The following is a 17,126-nucleotide window of genomic DNA, read 5'->3' on the forward strand; positions in this document are numbered from 1 at the left end:
TGCAAGCGAAGTCGTGGGCGGAGCCCGGCTCCCGTAGGAGTCCGGGCGAAGCCTTCCCGCAGTCGGGGTCGAGGATGGAGCCCGGCTCCCATGGGAGTCCGGGCGAAGCCTTCCAGCAGTTGAGGTTGGGGACGAAGTCCGGCTCCCGTAGGAATCCGGACGGAGTCTTCCCGTAGTCGGAGCTGGGGACGGAGCCCGGCTCCCATAGGAGTCCGGGCGAAGCCCACCTGCAATCGAGGTCAGGGACGAAGTCCGGCTCCCGTAGGAGTCCGGACGGAGTTTACCTGTAAGTGAAGTCGCGGGCGGAGCTCGGCTCCCGTAGGAGTCCGGGTGAAGCCTTCCAGCAGTTGAGGTTGGGGACGAAGTTCGGCTCCCGTAGGAGTCCGGACGAAGCCTGCCTGCAGCTGGAGTCGGAGACGAGATCTGGCTCCCGTAGGAGTCCGGTCGAAGTCCACCTGCAATCAAGGTCAGGGACGAAGTCCGGCTCCTATAGGAGTCCGGACGGAGTTTACCTGTAAGTGAAGTCGCGGGCGGAGCTCGGCTCCCATAGGAGTCCGGGTGAAGCCTTTCAGCAGTTGAGGTTGGGGACGAAGTTCGGCTCCTGTAGGAGTCCGGACGAAGCCTGCCTGCAGCTGGAGTCGGAGACGAGATCTGGCTCCCGTAGGAGTCCGGTCGAAGTCCACCTGCAATCAAGGTCAGGGACGAAGTCCGGCTTCCGTAGGAGTCCGGACGGAGTTTACCTGTAAGTGAAGTCGCGGGCGGAGCTCGGCTCCCGTAGGAGTTCGGGTGAAGCCTTTCAGCAGTTGAGGTTGGGGACGAAGTTCGGCTCCCGTAGGAGTCCGGACGAAGTCTGCCTGTGGCTGGAGTCGGAGACGAGATCTGGCTCCCGTAGGAGTCCGGATGTCGCGAAGAATCCGGTCGGTGCTGGCGGGGTCCTGCTCGTCGACAAAACTTGGGAGTGTGGCGGAGGCTCGGCCGTCTGGGAGGTTTGAAGAGACGTTGCCGGAGGTCGAAAGTCAGTTGGATCCCCGGAGGGTCACTCCCATCACGAACTTCGGCTGGGGGGTATTTTATACCCAACAAGTCCTATTAAGTTAGATGGGTCAAATTATCTGGCTTGGTCAAGATCTTGCTTACTGTTTATTCAAGCCCGAAGATTGCAAGGCTATATCACAGGCAAGAGGTAGAAACCTCCGGCCACTGATCCGACCCTAAGCCAATGGAAATTTGAAAATTCTCTTATCATGTCTTGGCTTATTAATTCTATGCAACCACAAATTGCTCATGGTTATTTATTTCTTACCACAGCTAAACAAATATGGGATGCTGCTGCTCAGACATACTCATCAAAGGAATGATGCATTGGTATATGAACTGCAAAAAAAGTTCATGAAATGAAGCAGGGGGAGATGTCAATTGCGTAATATTTTTCTGAGCTTAGTGCTTTATGGTAGGAACTCGATTACCATGAGTACTTACCCTCCAACTCTGAGGATGCTTCTAAGTATCAGAAAGTAATGGAGAAACACCATGTGTATGATTTCCTGGCTGGACTAAATGCTGAATATGATCAGATTCGGATCCAGGTTCTGGGTAAGAATCTTTTCCCTTCATTGAGGCAGACTTATGGTTATGTGCAGCAGGAGGAGAGCCGGAGGAATGCTATGTTAAATGCCACTCCTATAGATCGTACGGATATGGTGGCGAACTCATTCTCTAAACCTGTCAAAGTAGAACCAGTGAGGATTAGTGATCAAAAATCCTCTGCAAAAGATAACCTCATTCGTGATTATTGCAGAAAACCTAGACATACCAAAGAAAGTTGCTGGAAACTCCATGGTTGGCCAATTGGGGGACGAGGTGGTCGAAAAATGGGAAGTCCTCAATCACAAGCTCATATGTCAGGTATAGTGGAGACAATTGGGCCCAATGAAAGCACTAATACCGGTGATCTTTCCACTGAAGAGTTGCAAACTCTTCAGTGCCTTATGGCTCGACTTGATTCTCCCTCCATTGCTTCTTCCTCTTCCTCTAATCTTCCTTAGTCAGGTATATCTCATACATCTTTTATCTCTATTTCTTCAAATTCACATCATTCCTGGATTATTGATTTTGGGGCTTTTGATCATATGACTGGGTCTTTAGATAATTTCTTAACATATTCCCCTTGTTCGGATAAAGATAAAGTCTGTATAGCCGATGATTCTTTATCTTCGATAATAGGGAAAGGTTCAATACGTTGTACCTCTTTACTTTCTCTGCCCTCTACTCTTCATATTCTTAGTTTTTCCCATAATCTATTATCTGTTAGTGCTCTCACTTGCGATTTGAATTGTAAAGTTGAATTTTAGTCTTCTCATTGTGTTCTTCAGGACCTGAGCACCGGGAAGACGATTGGCTATGGGAGAGTGCAAGATGGTCTGTACTTGTTTGATATAAGCCTTGATAACCGTCAAGCCTTACTAGGTGCCTCCACATCTACTTCTCAACAATTAATTCAATGGCATAGACGATTAGGACATCCATCATTTTATATTTTAGAAAGGTTGTCTCCTGAGTTAATTAAACAGGTGATTTGAAGATTTTGGTTTGTGATGTTTGTGAATTTGCTAAGCATACAAGAACTTATTATCCTTCTAGTAATAATAAGAGTCATGTTCCTTTTGCAGCCATTCACTCTGATGTGTAGGGTCCTAGTCCTATTGTGTCTTTGTCTGGTTATAGATAGTTTGTCTCATTTATTGACTGTTGTAGTCGGATGATCTGGATTTATTTGATGCATGCAAAAAATGAGGTGTTCTCTTATTTTCAGTCCTTTCATAATCTGATTTGCACCCAGTTTGGTGTCAAAATTCAGATTTTGCGAACTAATAATGACACAAAATATATGGAACGTACTTTTTTCAGCTACTTGGAGGGATATAGGATTGTGCACCAAACCAGTTGTGTTAACACAGCTGCTCAAAATGGGATGTCAGAATGAAAGAATAGGCATCTGTTAGAGGTCGCCCATTGTCCTATGTTTACTATGAATGTTCTTAAGTCTTATTGGGGTGATGCTGTCCTTTCAGCGGCCTATCTAATCAATAGAATGCCTCTGAATATACTCAACTTTAAAAGTCCCCTAGAAATTATTCAAGGCACTACTTCATATCTTATTCCTCCAAAGATCTTTGGGTGTGTGTTTTATTCATCGGCACCATACCGGCTAACTAGATTCTTGGGCACTTAAATGTGTGTTTATTAGGTATTCTACTACTAAAAAGGGCTATAAGTGTTATCATCCTCCCACTAGGAAAGTCTTTGTCAGTATGGATGTCCTTTCCAAGAAATAGAACCGTATTATGTGTCACCTCTTCAGGAGGAGAATGGAAAGGAAGAGGTGATTCCAAATTGTGTTATCAGATTTACCAGCACATGTGTCTCCTATCTACCTTATTAGACAGAGGGAGGATAAGGGTCAAATAAGTCAGGATAAAAATAGTGTTTTTGGAGCAGAATGAGCAGCACCTGAATGAAGGTGTTGGAGGAACAAGTAATGCAACTCAGAGGAATATGAAATTGAATAAGCCAGACTTGTTGTGATATGCTCACAGGAAAAAAGCAGACTTGGCCATTGAACACATTCTACCTACTCAAACTTCAATCCTGGACTCAAATCCCATGAAATCATATGGTAAGTCTCCTATTTCAATTCCTACTTTCAATTTTGATGATTCAATACCTACTTCCAATTCTGATGATTCAAGTCTTGATCTTCCAATTGCTGTTAGGAAAGGAATTAGATCTTGCACTAAACATCCTATCTCTAACTTTGTTTCGTATAACTCCTTATCTCCTTCCTATAGAGCTTTTGTGTCTTCTCTATCTTCAGTTTCTATTCCACAAATTTTGAAGGAAGCCCTCAATGACCCTAAGTGGAAATAAGCCATGATAGAGGAGATGAGAGCCTTAGCCAAAAATGGAACCTAGGAGCTTACTACTATTCCTTTGGATAAGAAACTAGTAGGATGCAAATGGATTTCCACTGTTAAGTACAAGGCTGCTGGATCCATCGAGAGAATCAAAGCTCGATTGGTAGCCAAGAGATTCACTCAGACCTATGGAATAGATTATCAAGAAACCTTTGTACCTGTTGCAAAGATGAATTCCATTCGTATTCTTTTATCATGTGCAGCTAATCTTGATGGGGAGTTGTAGCAATTTGATGTAAAGAATTCTTTTTTATATGGTGATATGGAAAAAGAAGTTTATATGGAGATTCCGCCTGGCTCTGAAGATCAGAAGACTGAAGGAAAAGTCTGTCGGTTGAAGAAAGCTTGATATGGCCTAAAACAATCACTTAGAGCATGGCTTAACAGATTCAGTAGCGCCATGATAGCTTTTGGTTATCAACAAAGCAATGCAGATACTATATTTATCAAACATTATTGGGTAAGATTACAATTCTCATTATGTATGTTGATGATATAGTTGTGAAAAGGAAACAACCAAGAAGAAATGCTCACTTTAAAACATTATTTGGCTAGGGAATTTGAGGTCAAAGACTTGGGTAGTTTGCAGTATTTTCTTGGAATAGAAGTTGCAAGGTCCAAGAAAGGTATCTTTATATCTTAAAGAAAATATATTCTGGATTTACTTGAAGAAACTGGCATGTTAGGGTGCAAACCTGTTGATTCACCTATTGAAGCTAATCATAAGCTAAAAGGCGGCATTGGAGAAGCAATAGATGTGGGACAATATCAGAGATTGGTTGGGAGGCTAATCTATCTTTCACATACATATTCTGACATAGCTTATGCTGTAAGCCTGGTGAGTCAATTCATGCATGATCCTTTAACTACTCATTTAGATATGGTTTTCCATATTTTGACATACTTAAAATCTGCTCCTAGAAAAGATTTACTTTTTTCCAATCATGGACACTTAAAAATAGAAGCTTTTACTGATGCTGATTGGGTGGGATTCCCTGATGATAGAAGTTCCACAACAGGATATTGTTCGTTTGTTGGTGCCAATCTAGTTACTTGGGGGAGCAAAAAATAGTGTAGTAGCAAGGTCAACTGCAGGAGCGAGTACAGAGCAATGGCACAAGGTGTTTGTAAGCTTTTGTGGCTTCAGAAGCTAATGCGAGAGTTATGACTACTTGAAGAAAAGCCACTGTTATTGTATTGTGATAACAGGGCAGCCATTAGTATTGCTCACAATCTTCCACGTGATTGTACAAAACATTGAGATTGATCGGCATTTCATCTAAGAAAAGTTGAATGTTGGGATTCTAGATATTATGTATGTGAGTTCTGAAAATCAGTTAGCTGATGTTTTCACAGAAGGGTTTGGTAGTAGATTGTTTCATTCCCTTGTATGCAAGATGGGTACGAGGGATATACGTCCACCATCTTTAGGGGGACTGTTAACAGTTTAGCAAAGAAATCATGTAATTTAGGAATTTGCTTTATGGTTGATAGAAATCAATTTAGGAAAGTAATCTTAGCTTTAGGAAAGAAATCATGTAATTTAGGAATTTGCTTTATTAGGGGCGTTGATTATTTTTGTAGGTTTTGTATATAAATGTGCAGAGGGTGACCATTGTATCAAACAACAACTTTTGCAATTGAAATTATTTCCTCCATTTTCCCTTCTCTTTTCTCAACACATTCCGATTCTGATTCTGATTCTCATTCCAATTCTCATTCCGGTCGCGAGCCAAACACCCCCTTATATCAGTCATGATGGTGCTATTTGTTGCAGCAAAGAATAAGAAGATGAGCAACCTCCTTGTGGATTTCTCAGCTATGTGGTCCACAAATGCTAGGACACTTGGATACCAAAATTGGCTGATTATATATTTGCTCTAGATGTATTGTCAACTCCACAGGAACTACTCATCATTTTTCATGCATAACTTACTGATGATTATATAGGAAATCAAAGTATTACTAAAGAATTAATTAGGGTAAACTGCAGTAGTGGTAGTTCACGGTCATCTGCTACTTGGGCTGATGCAGATAGTCAATGTCCTGTCTTGAAATTATTGAATATGGCACCTCAAGTCGCATGGCTGGTTATCATCCTATTTTTCTTCCTGTAATGACTTTTCCTGCTTATTGTGGATTTCTCAGCAGTGCGGTCCATGAATGCTAGGACACATGGATACCAACCTGTCTGATTATATATTGCTGTGGATATATTGTCAACTCCAGACATCTACCAATCATCTTTGATGCACACTTTGCTGATGATTATAAGAAACTCAAAGTATTACTAAACAATTAATTAGTCTAAATTGATTGGTAGTTCTTTACCATCATCTGCTACTTTGGTTGATGCAGATAATCAGTGTCCTGTCTTGAAATTATTGAATATCGTAACTCAACTTACATGACAGGTGACATGTTATAATCCGATTTTTCTTTAATAATTTATATTGTTTAACTTCTTTTCCGACACTTAGAGAAAGTGATATAGTACAATTGCTAGTGCTGGTATTGATTGTCCTGGTATAAATTTCTCTGTTCTATTTGTCACAAATAATCCTAAATTCAGTGCGAGTAATATTTGTTGGTAAAGTAATCAAGTCTTTAAGATGTTCTATAATATTTTTCCCTACACATGGTGCATTCCCAGATGTAAAGATAAAGAAGATGATGGGTGCATGTATGAAGCTAACAGGCTTTATTCCTGAGATGAATTGCTGACTAGTTTCACATATCAGTCAACCATTTTCCTTTCAGCAATATTATTGATTTAGACACCTTTCACATTGATAATTAGGAGTTCGTTATCGAGATAGAAAACATTGTGTGAAGGTTGCTGGAATTTCTTGTTCATGTACACGCAGTAATTCTTCCTCCTTTGTTCATATTTGATGCATGGGAGATCCAAGGATAAAAACATGTTTGTACTTTGTTATTGCTTATTATGTAGTTTTTTTTGATGAATTATTTAGAATTACTTACATATATCTCAAAGAAAATCATTATTAATTATTTGATGTTTTAGTTTATTTTTTTTCTGGAGGAAGAACTGATATTGATTTTGCTACTAAAATTGTTTTACTTGACAATGCTAAGCAACACAGATTTTCTTTTTTTTTTTTTTAAATATTTTTTGGACATAGTTCATCTGATATCATTCTTCTATAATCATTAGTATACTAAGGTGGTTGGCATAAAATAAAATATCCTAAAAAATGTGTAAGCATGTCAATATACTATGTTAAAACTTTCCTACTCAAAATATCCCTTTCCCAGAATATCCTTATAATAGTTAAAAATTTTTCATTCAGAACTTTCCCAATAATATTTTAACTTTTGCCACCAGGCTGGGTCCCAAGAAACTCATTAGCCAAAAAAAAATCTCACAATTCCACGCGATTAGGCCAAATTCTTCTAGCATCATCATTCCTTAACACATAGCTAGCCATTTGAAATTGGGTCATCATTTCATCACTGCTCCTTGAATTAGGACCTTTACTCATGACAAAAGAAAATCAATTTAGAAGATGATCCATGTGATAAGACTCTTTTATTGCTAGAGATTTTGGTGTGTATAGATGGAGAGAGTAGTTTGAGTCTGTTAGAGATTTTGGGACACATCTTAGTAGTCTTAGATAGGTATTGGTATCTCCTACTTATCCGATATGGACATACCATGCAATTTGAAGTATCCATGCTTTAGTAACAGGATGTGCTACCTAGGGTCATACACTTGCTTCAAAATTCACCTTGAATCTTGAACCAGTACCCTTTGATAAAATCCTAATCATTGGGATACTTGCAGAGGAATATTAGGATATTTTCATGATATTACTATATAAAAAAGCTTGTATATGGGTTAGAAAGAATTACACCTTCCCATGATTGTGATTCTATAGTTGATCTTCATGTTCCTAGGAGATGTTGAGGCGGCAAAAGCAAACTTCCCTTTGAGAATTATTAATCTTACTTGCTTTAGTCCATATGAGTGTCTTCTAGAGCTTTGTGAGATTTTGAATCTCTAGGAACTGTAGGCTAAAGGGATGCTCTGCTAAAATGACTTCTTTCGCATGCTTTCCTATCTCTTTCTCTATCTTTTAATTAGAGAGGGAAACCCTTGCCATTTAGTGTGCCTCCCTTTGGCATGGGACCAATGTGGAAATTGGGACTTGAATACCAACCCCAGGGGATGCCCTTTCCTTATATAGAGGAAGGGGGCACCCTCCTTGTTGAGTCCTACTAGGACTTGAAGAGAGAAAGGAGAAGGGAAAGGTGGTGGTGGGTTCTTATCTAGGTAACCCCTCTTTGGAGTCCTATTGGGAAGTCCAGAGAGGGAGCCGACCCCTACTTCTAGATGGGTGCAAGCCAACCACCTTTGGGAGGTATCTTGATATAATAGGTTGGGGTGTTGTTCCAGGTTGGCTAACTCCCATTTGGATCGTATCGAAGTGCCTCTAGTTTGTTTAGGTTAGGTCTACTTGACCTAACCTAGCCTAATCCGAGTATACAAGCTAATGCTCAAGCTCAATCTCTTCTCCAATCAAATCTGGATCTTTCTTAATCCAATTAATGAGAGAACATTCAACTAAAATCCTATTCCAACTGGTTCGAAGCAAGGTTGGCGGACTCGGTACCGGAACCTATGCCAGTCGGCTAGTGGTATGGGTTGGTATGGTTCTATACCGGATCGGACCGGTGCGAACCGACACAAAAGGAGAAGGGAAGCGGGAGGAGAAAAAGAGAGAGGGGAGGGAGAAGGGGGGAGGGAGGGAGAGTGTGGTCGGAGGACACACCGGTGGTGGCCCCAGGCAGGCCGCCGACGCGCTCAGAGGGCCACCAAGGCCTCTGTTTCATCCTCAATCCGTGTTCGAGAGAGAGGGGGGAGGAAAAGAAAAGAAGAGAGGAGAAGCCATCGGAGGGCCTCCAGCTGGCCACCATGGCCGTTGGACGGTGCAATCATGGCCTCTCACGTCGCGAGTGTGAAGGAGGGGCGATCACCTCTGTTTTATAGGATTTTTTTAAAAAATTCTGATTATAGTGAAGCCAGCAAAGGCAATAGGTTTGTCGGCTTCACTTAAGTGAAGTCGAGACACCTATTGTTGGCTTTAGTATTTTTTAAGTTTTTTATAAAAAAATTCTTAAACAGTAAAGCCGGCAAATCCATGGTCGAGGATTTGCTGATTTCACTATTTATCTTCGTTTTTAAAAAAATCGATGAATGAACAAGGACGGTTGCCCTTGTTCCTCGACCGTGGCTCTGCCTGCGTATTTTTTGCCGTCCGATGGCCACGGTGGTCATTCGGCATCCTCCGACATCTTCTTCGCTGGCTGCACCTCCCTTCGATACTATCGTTCTCCCTCTCTCTCTTTCTCGCTTGATTAAATGCCCTTTCGAATAACGTCGAGCTGCGGAGGCCTCCGCGACCCTCCGATGGCCTTAGCGGACCATCGTCGGCCTTCAATGGTGTCGTCCCCTGTCTCCCTCTCCTTTCTCTCTTCCTTTCTTTTTCTTTTCTTCCTTCGGTATGCTGTTTTGCTCAGCCGAACTGTCTTGATTTGTCGTCGGGATGGCTCGGAACGTCTTGCACCATCTGGTTCGGAACGGTTTGATGATCCAACTTTGGAGATTAATGATATATATTATGTACATTAATGGGATAGATCAATTGAGATTTCTATTTTCTAAAAATCTACTCCTTTAGGTCTGCCTTAGTCACATATTAACAATATGGTCTAGTATGGAGATAAGGAGCCCAATGCATTACTGAACCTCTTGGTGAATAGGATGAAACTAATTGGTCTTCCTATTCTTGCATAAGCTGTCCTGCAATTCATGCACATCATTCCAATATCATAGTATGAGCATATGACCATCGAATATAGCATTATCAGAATTATGGAATTTCGTATCGATCCGAACTAGTCGGTACACCCTGTACCAAGCTGGACCGGCGGAGAATTGGGATGGTTCGATTGAGAAAATGGTACATCAGAGGAAGGAGAGGAAAAGAGAAGAAGAGAGAGAGGAGAGGAGGGAGATACGGCACGACGTCCTTGGAGGCCGATGGTGGCCTACTGAGGCCGTCGGAGAGCCGTGGAGGCCTCCGCCGCTCGGCATTATCCGATAGGGCACCTAATCAAGTGAGAAAGAGAGAGAGGGAAAGCAACGTATCGGAGAGAGGCGTAGCCTGCGGAGGGGTTGTTGGAGTTTGCCGGGTGGCTGTCGTAGCTATCAAACGGTGGAAAATGCGTGGGTGAACCACAACCGTAGAACAGGGGCTACCGCCTCTGTTCATGCATCGGCTTTTTTTTTAAAAATCAAGATGAACAGTGGAGCCGGCAATGTGTTTGCTGGCTTCTTCACTATTAGATTATTTTTTTAAAAAAGCTAAGAAACAATGAAGCTGGCAATGGGTTTGCCGGCTTTACTATAAAATTGGGATTTTTAAAAGAAAATCCCATGAAACAGGGGTGGCCATAATTGCATCGTCCGACGGTCACGGTGGCCAGCATATGGCCACTGCCGGCGTCTCCTTCAGCCACTGCCTCCCTTCTTCTCCCTCCCCTTCCCTCTCCCTTCCCTCTTTCTCTCTTTTCCTCTTGGTTTTGCATCTTCTCCTCTGTATCAGTTCGTGCCGGTCCAGTCCAGTACAGATCCGTACTGATTCGTACCATCGACCGGCCGGCATAGGCTCCGATACTAAGTCCGTAAATCTTGATCAGAACTATAATCATACAATGTCATACAAGATTCACCGTCTCGGTACCGGATCCTGTACTGATAAAATTCTACTGTAATATTGGTACGCGGTTTGGTACCGTACAGTAGTATTAGTATGCTCTAAAACGATGTATCGGTGTGAGATCGTTGTGGTATGGTACATCCGATACCGGGGGGTATGGGCCGGTACGGCATTCCATGATGTCATGGCTCATTTAAACCATAGATCATATTAGACATCTTTTTTGTAAAATCTATTTGCATAAAATCCTTTTTAAAATTAATTAATTGATTAATTATCATCATAATTTTATAAAAACAATTATCTTCAAAACCTATTAAGTTATTGCTTGGATTTGAGGTCTTATACTTATCTGACACTATAATCTAATATAGACACTATGCGGTTATGATGGTTTCCTTGTTGGAAAGTTTGGCCCTTACATTTGGACCCACTAAACTATTGTGCTTCTCTTAAGAACATAATCCAGAATATCATTGTTGATACATGGGTCTAGCTGCAAATTTATCGATCCACCAGAATATAGTAAAGTATCCTGCCTTTCAGGTTAAGGGATCACTTGGAAGCTCATGCAGCCAGTTCGCTCCTCTATCCTTGACATTGCTTTGTGATGTAGATTGCCAATAATCACTGTTTAGTATGATGGCATACCTGGACGTTATTGCTCCGTCTCATCTTTGTGAAGGAGGAACTTCAAGAAATCACTGTCCATCTCAGCAACCTTGTAAGTGCAATGCCCAACCTCACCCATAGCTATGAATAAATTTCGAATACGTAGGTTTATATGATCCTTCTTGTTAGAAAAACACTCAATTTAATTGGATAAAATCCTTGGAGTATTTGTGAACTCTTTTCTGTCTCTGTGGCCAACTTCTGGTACATATAATATACTGTATGTGATCATGGAAAGGAAACCTTTATGCATTAATCCAACAAATGTTTGCAATGACATGGAAATAGCTTTGAGGGCATACACTACTCTAACACCGGCTTCTTAAGTTCTTACTAAACTGTCTCTACTCTCTAGAATATTCACTTCCCTGTACTTGCACTCACATCTGCCGCCGCACCAGCTTCTGGTTTGGAAACTAAGATCCATGCTTCTTTGTTTAGCAAAGTCCAATGACTTCTATCAGAGATGATGATAAAGAAGGGGGTTTGAGATTTTCCTAGTGTTTCAATTGCAACAAAATTTGGGAGGATGAAGGAAGTGGTTTCCATGGTTTGCTTCTGATTTAAGATTCCATTTATTGCTCAGATTTGTTCTACAGAATAGAAGGTAGAATTGAGAAAAAAAGAAAATAGAGTAGGTGAAGTTAGGGGGAAGAGAAGGAGCATGATGATAGCTTAGCAAGGGAAGTGGAGGCCAAAAGGCATTTCTTTTCTCTTCTTTTCCATGCTGAAATAGAAATCCTGATTTTGATTTGCTTTTCAGGAAATTACCATCCCATTCAATGTACTAAATTCACCCCCTAATTTTTCCAACTTGATTCCATTTAAATCTCCTGCTAAGCAAAAAATAAAAGAAGGAAAACGTTGATTGTCATCTCCAATCTCGTTAAGGCTCTGTTTGGGATTGCTGTTGGTAGTAAAATTTTTGGAACTTTTTGAAGTAGAATTTTAGAAAAGTAGAGCTTTTGAAAATAGAGTTTTTATCAAAAACTATTTGTTGTTTAATAATCACATTTATAAAATGCTCTGAAACTTTAACATATGTTTGGTAACTAAAATAAAAAAGTATTTTTGATATGATAAAATAATAATAAAAGACATTGCATAATATTGTATAGTAGAGAATAATATAATATAATATTATATATTAAAATATTATTATACTATATAATATTATTATCATATAATATATAATATAATATTATTATAATCATAATCTAATTTTATTATAATAATGTAATATAATATATTAGTTATAATCTAATGTAATAATAGATTATAATGTGTTATATTATATTATTATTAAAATATTATTATGTTATATTGTATTATTATAATATAGTAATATTATAATAGATTATTATATTATATGTCTAATATAAATATTATTACAATTTAAAATATTGTTTTATTGTATAATATTATTATCATATAACCTAATATAATATAATATATACTATAATATTATTATAATTATGATGTAATATATAATGTAACATAATATAATGGATTATAATCTAATCTAATAATAAATTATAATATAACAGATTATATTATATTTTTATAACATAATAATATAATATAATTGTATTATATTGGTATTAAAATATTATTATGTTATAATATAATAATATTATAATAGATTATATTATATGTCTATAACATAAGTATTGTGCTATTTTATTGTATAATATTATTATCATATAATGTAATATAATATAATATAATATTATTATAATTATGATGTAATATATAATGGATTATAATCTAATCTAATAATAAATTATAATATAATTGATTATATTATATTATAATATAATAACATTATATTATTATATATAATGGATAATATCTAATCTAATAATAAATTATAATATAACAGATTATATTGTATTATTATAATATAATAATATTATATTATTAATAAATATTGTTATATCAAATTATATTTTAATAATATAATAATACTATAATAGATTGTATTATATATTTGTAATATATCATAATATTAATTTATTATTATATTATATTATATTTATAGTATAATGATATAATTATGAGATTTGTTAGTGGATATTTCTGTTATTAAAAAAAAATTATTTAAATCAAAACAGCTTTTCGATATTAGTTAGAAAATACTTTTGGGGAATGCTTCAAAATAGGGCTTTTCTCAAATAGATTTTTTTAGCTTTCTGATAAAGCCAAAATAGTTTTTTGATTTTTTACCAAACATCACTGTACCATCCTAGAGTGCTTTCTAAGGGCCAGAAAGTATTTTCTGGCACTCTTAAGAGCTTAACCAAATAGAACCTTAGAAAACTAGAGGGTAAATAAATATCATATGACTGGCCATACAACTCCTAAATTGTCTCCAACAAAAACAATAAAATCATGACTAATGTGCCCTCTAATCAATTGTTGAAATCTTCATAAAATATGGTTTAGATGTTATGATGTTTGAGGTCCTTTTGGGCTCAAAATGTGCTGTTTATAGCCTTGGCCCATCCTAACCATGGCTTGCATTGGCCACAGCTCATCTAGAAATAATAGTTCTCCTTTTCCATTCATGAGCCTTAGTCTTAAATTGTATACTCATGCAAAAAGGAATGAGGTCCTGAATTTGCTGAATCCTTCACGGCAGGAAGTATGAGAATCGCATTCATTTCAAAATCTCTTTGCAACTTATCTATACACCATCTAAGCATTTTTCTTATTTTATTTTAGTACTTCTAAAAATCAGCTTCTTCTTACCTGACTCAAAATTTGGTTGCACCCATCTCTTGCTTCAAGTAAATAAGATGAGGTCACTTAATTTTGACTAGGCTCTGTTGTAATATTCAAAGGGTACACCTCAAGATTGATAATTTGGGCCACATTCAGGAAGTAATTCTAGAAACTTCGTTAGGTGCTTTTTGTTACATTACAATATTAAAATATCTAGAAGTGATGTCACACACACACACACACACACACATAATGTTAAGAGGATTTCCTGGATAGAACTTTTACATTAGTTAGGGCAATCTTGTATATTTTCCACAACTGGAAGTTGTAGATCAAAGGAGCAAGTATCTCCCGAACATACTCTAATGACATTTTATCAAAGATAGTCATTGTCTACTCAAAGCAAATTCTGTACATGCTCAGATTAATTTCAATTTAGTATTGATTGTTGACAAAGTTCCTTTAGGAAAAATGTATCTTTGAGAAATGACCATCTTAAAAATGTAGGGGAATATGAGGTTGTCTTGTATGCTAACTCAACTGACCATTAGTGAATTGGATGTTTTGTTTTCTATTAGTTTTTTGAGTCTAGGCATGCCCTTCAAATCAAGTGATTGCTAGAGGTCGACTTGGCTGGCATGGCTGTCTAATGTTTACTAGATGTATATGTAAAAGAAAGGAAAAGAGTTTCTTGGTCAGGCCAAGTGCAGTAGTAAGGGCACATATATTGACTATTTGTAATAATTAAATTGTCTCCCATTGAATATGAACATTGTTATTAAAAGAACCAATATATTTCTACCCTAATCATTAAAGAATTGTATATATTGCAAGTAATTTACATACTTTCCTAGGGAACTAAGCTCTGAAGTCAATTACATGGATTGGTGTGACCACCCATGGTAGTCAGCATTGTATGGCACATGCTGCACTAGCATTGGGCTAACATGTGGCTTAACTTTGTTCCTAGTCTGCCTGCAATCAGAAGGGAACCTGTATGCACGTTTTTGAGTGGGTAACAAGCACCGACATGACACAAAATGACATGTTCCATTCCAGTGAAAACTCATTAATATTTTTCCTTCAAAAGATTAGGAGTAAAGAATACAACTGCTCCATTTGTTAGGTCCTGAGAACAGCTTGCTTATATGTCAATGAGGGAACCTAGAAAAGACTGGCATTTGTCACTCCAAACTTAGATGCTTCAATATCTATGCTGCACCATGAGGATTCTTAAAAAGTAAATTTTATTAAATTAGTTTATGCCTTTATATCCCCTCTTTTTTTTTTCTTAAATTAGCTGAACCTTGGTTGATGGATCTAGAACTAGTTTACATCAATTTATCGCTCCGCCCAGTACTGCCCCAAACCAGGGTGCGTAGCGTACCATACCGACCCATACCACATGGTTTCAGATGGTACTATGATAAAAAGCGAGAAAAAGGGATCTCAGTACTGGTTGCGTATTGTATTGAACCTGTAATGTACCATAATGGTGCTTGATATTAAGATTGCAGACCTTGATATAAGTTGCAGCTGGACCATTAGGAGCATTTGGTCTCTTAGCTACTAATAGTTGTTGCTGCCAGATGAAGGAAAAGCGACGAAGCGCATGTCATCTAAATAATCTAGCAAAAAACTGGAAATCCTCTCTTCCCATTCATCTTTCTTTCTTCTCTCACAAGCTGTTTTAATCCTCATAGAACATTTATAGTTTGTTATTTCTAAGTTTCTTACCTATAGATTAATGGATATCCTTTTGAGGTTACTTTTCCTCTGATTCACAAGGTTTACTTGGTAGAAGTAATATAAACACTTTGTTTTGGCCTTTAAGGATTGTATGATCCATTGTGTAAAAATCTATGAGTTTTTACAACATGAAACAACAGGTTCAATTGAATACTTTACAATTTACATAGATTTTAAAGTTTTAAGGACAAATTTGCTTATGTAACATACTGTTTGTAATGCATCCAGCCTAGACAAACACAGTTTAATGAACCTATTAATGCAGGAAGAAAGTATAAGAAATCTTAGTAGCTGGAATGACCTAGATTTGGAATCCTCTCAGAATCTCAAACCCACACTCACTTCCTATCCACTTCATATTGGAAGTGTTTGTACAACATCTGCTTCCTATAACCTGCATCTGGTTTTGCTCTTGCACCCACCCCCCATTCTGGCAATTAAGTGAAAAATATCTCTACACCACAATTGTAGAAATGATATAACAAATCAGCAGCAAACTCAGACTCTTGATTAAAAAAGAAAAAACTCTTACATCTAATTTTGTTTTTCTCTCTTCTCCTCTAATACCTTTTATTGTGTAGTTTTCTTTGCAGATATCTTTACTTCTCAGTCTGCTTTTAGAAAGCATCTAGGTGCACTAAAGACTCAGCCCCAATGTCATGGCAAAATTGTGGACAGACTTTCTTTAGTAAAGGAAGAAAGAGTGGGCTCTTTGTGGAAATACCCTATTCAAATAGCAAGGAAAACAAATTTTAAAGGATGGTCTCTTGACAAGCAACAGACACCTCTTATTAAAGTAGATGCTACTGTTGAACCAAAGTACTTGGTTCCCACTGAGAATGACAACAGAAATGATTTTATGTTGAAATTTTGTTCTAATTCAGATTCTCAACTGTTCCAAATTTCAAATGATGAGTCTTCTGAAATAGATGATAAAGAAAGACTGAGACGAATGAAGATTTCTAAAGCAAATAAGGGGAATGTTCCATGGAACAAGGGAAGAAAACACAGTGCAGGTATTTAGATGAATCTGACATGTGATTTTTTGCATCCTTTGCTCACTGTTTTTTCTTCTATATTTTCCCCTCATTATTTTATTCAAATTGGATGCAGAAACACTTCAACGCATTCGAGAGAGGACCAGAATAGCAATGCAGGATCCCAAGGTGATGTCATGTAAGAATATTGCAAATTGTCACTAATGAATTATTAGCAGTAGTAAAATAATGAAGATCTAATAAAGGGAGTTGATCTCTAAAGA

The 17,126-nt window shown here is 37.9% G+C and overlaps 1 protein-coding gene across 20 annotated transcripts in view; it reads left to right on the forward strand.

Annotated features, from left to right (window-relative positions):
* The window catches only part of LOC105057907 (uncharacterized), a 95,311-nt gene that overhangs the window by 36,738 nt on the left and 41,447 nt on the right, over positions 1–17,126 (forward strand). For 2 of the 20 annotated variants that reach the window (XM_073248984.1, XM_019855203.3), the window contains exons 2-5: positions 2,373–2,466; positions 11,267–11,444; positions 16,447–16,881; positions 16,979–17,031. In XM_073248984.1, coding sequence (XP_073105085.1) covers positions 11,360–11,444; positions 16,447–16,881; positions 16,979–17,031 — 573 coding nt within the window. In that variant the 5' untranslated portion in view covers positions 2,373–2,466; positions 11,267–11,359. Of the gene's footprint in view, positions 1–2,372; positions 2,467–6,332; positions 6,389–11,266; positions 11,445–16,446; positions 16,882–16,978; positions 17,032–17,126 lie in introns of those variants that run through there. The other 18 variants (XM_073248982.1, XM_019855201.3, XM_073248981.1 and 15 more) reach the window with 15 other exon arrangements.

Source organism: Elaeis guineensis, chromosome 15 (assembly GCF_000442705.2).
Source record: "Elaeis guineensis isolate ETL-2024a chromosome 15, EG11, whole genome shotgun sequence".
Lineage (NCBI taxonomy): Eukaryota > Viridiplantae > Streptophyta > Magnoliopsida > Arecales > Arecaceae > Elaeis > Elaeis guineensis.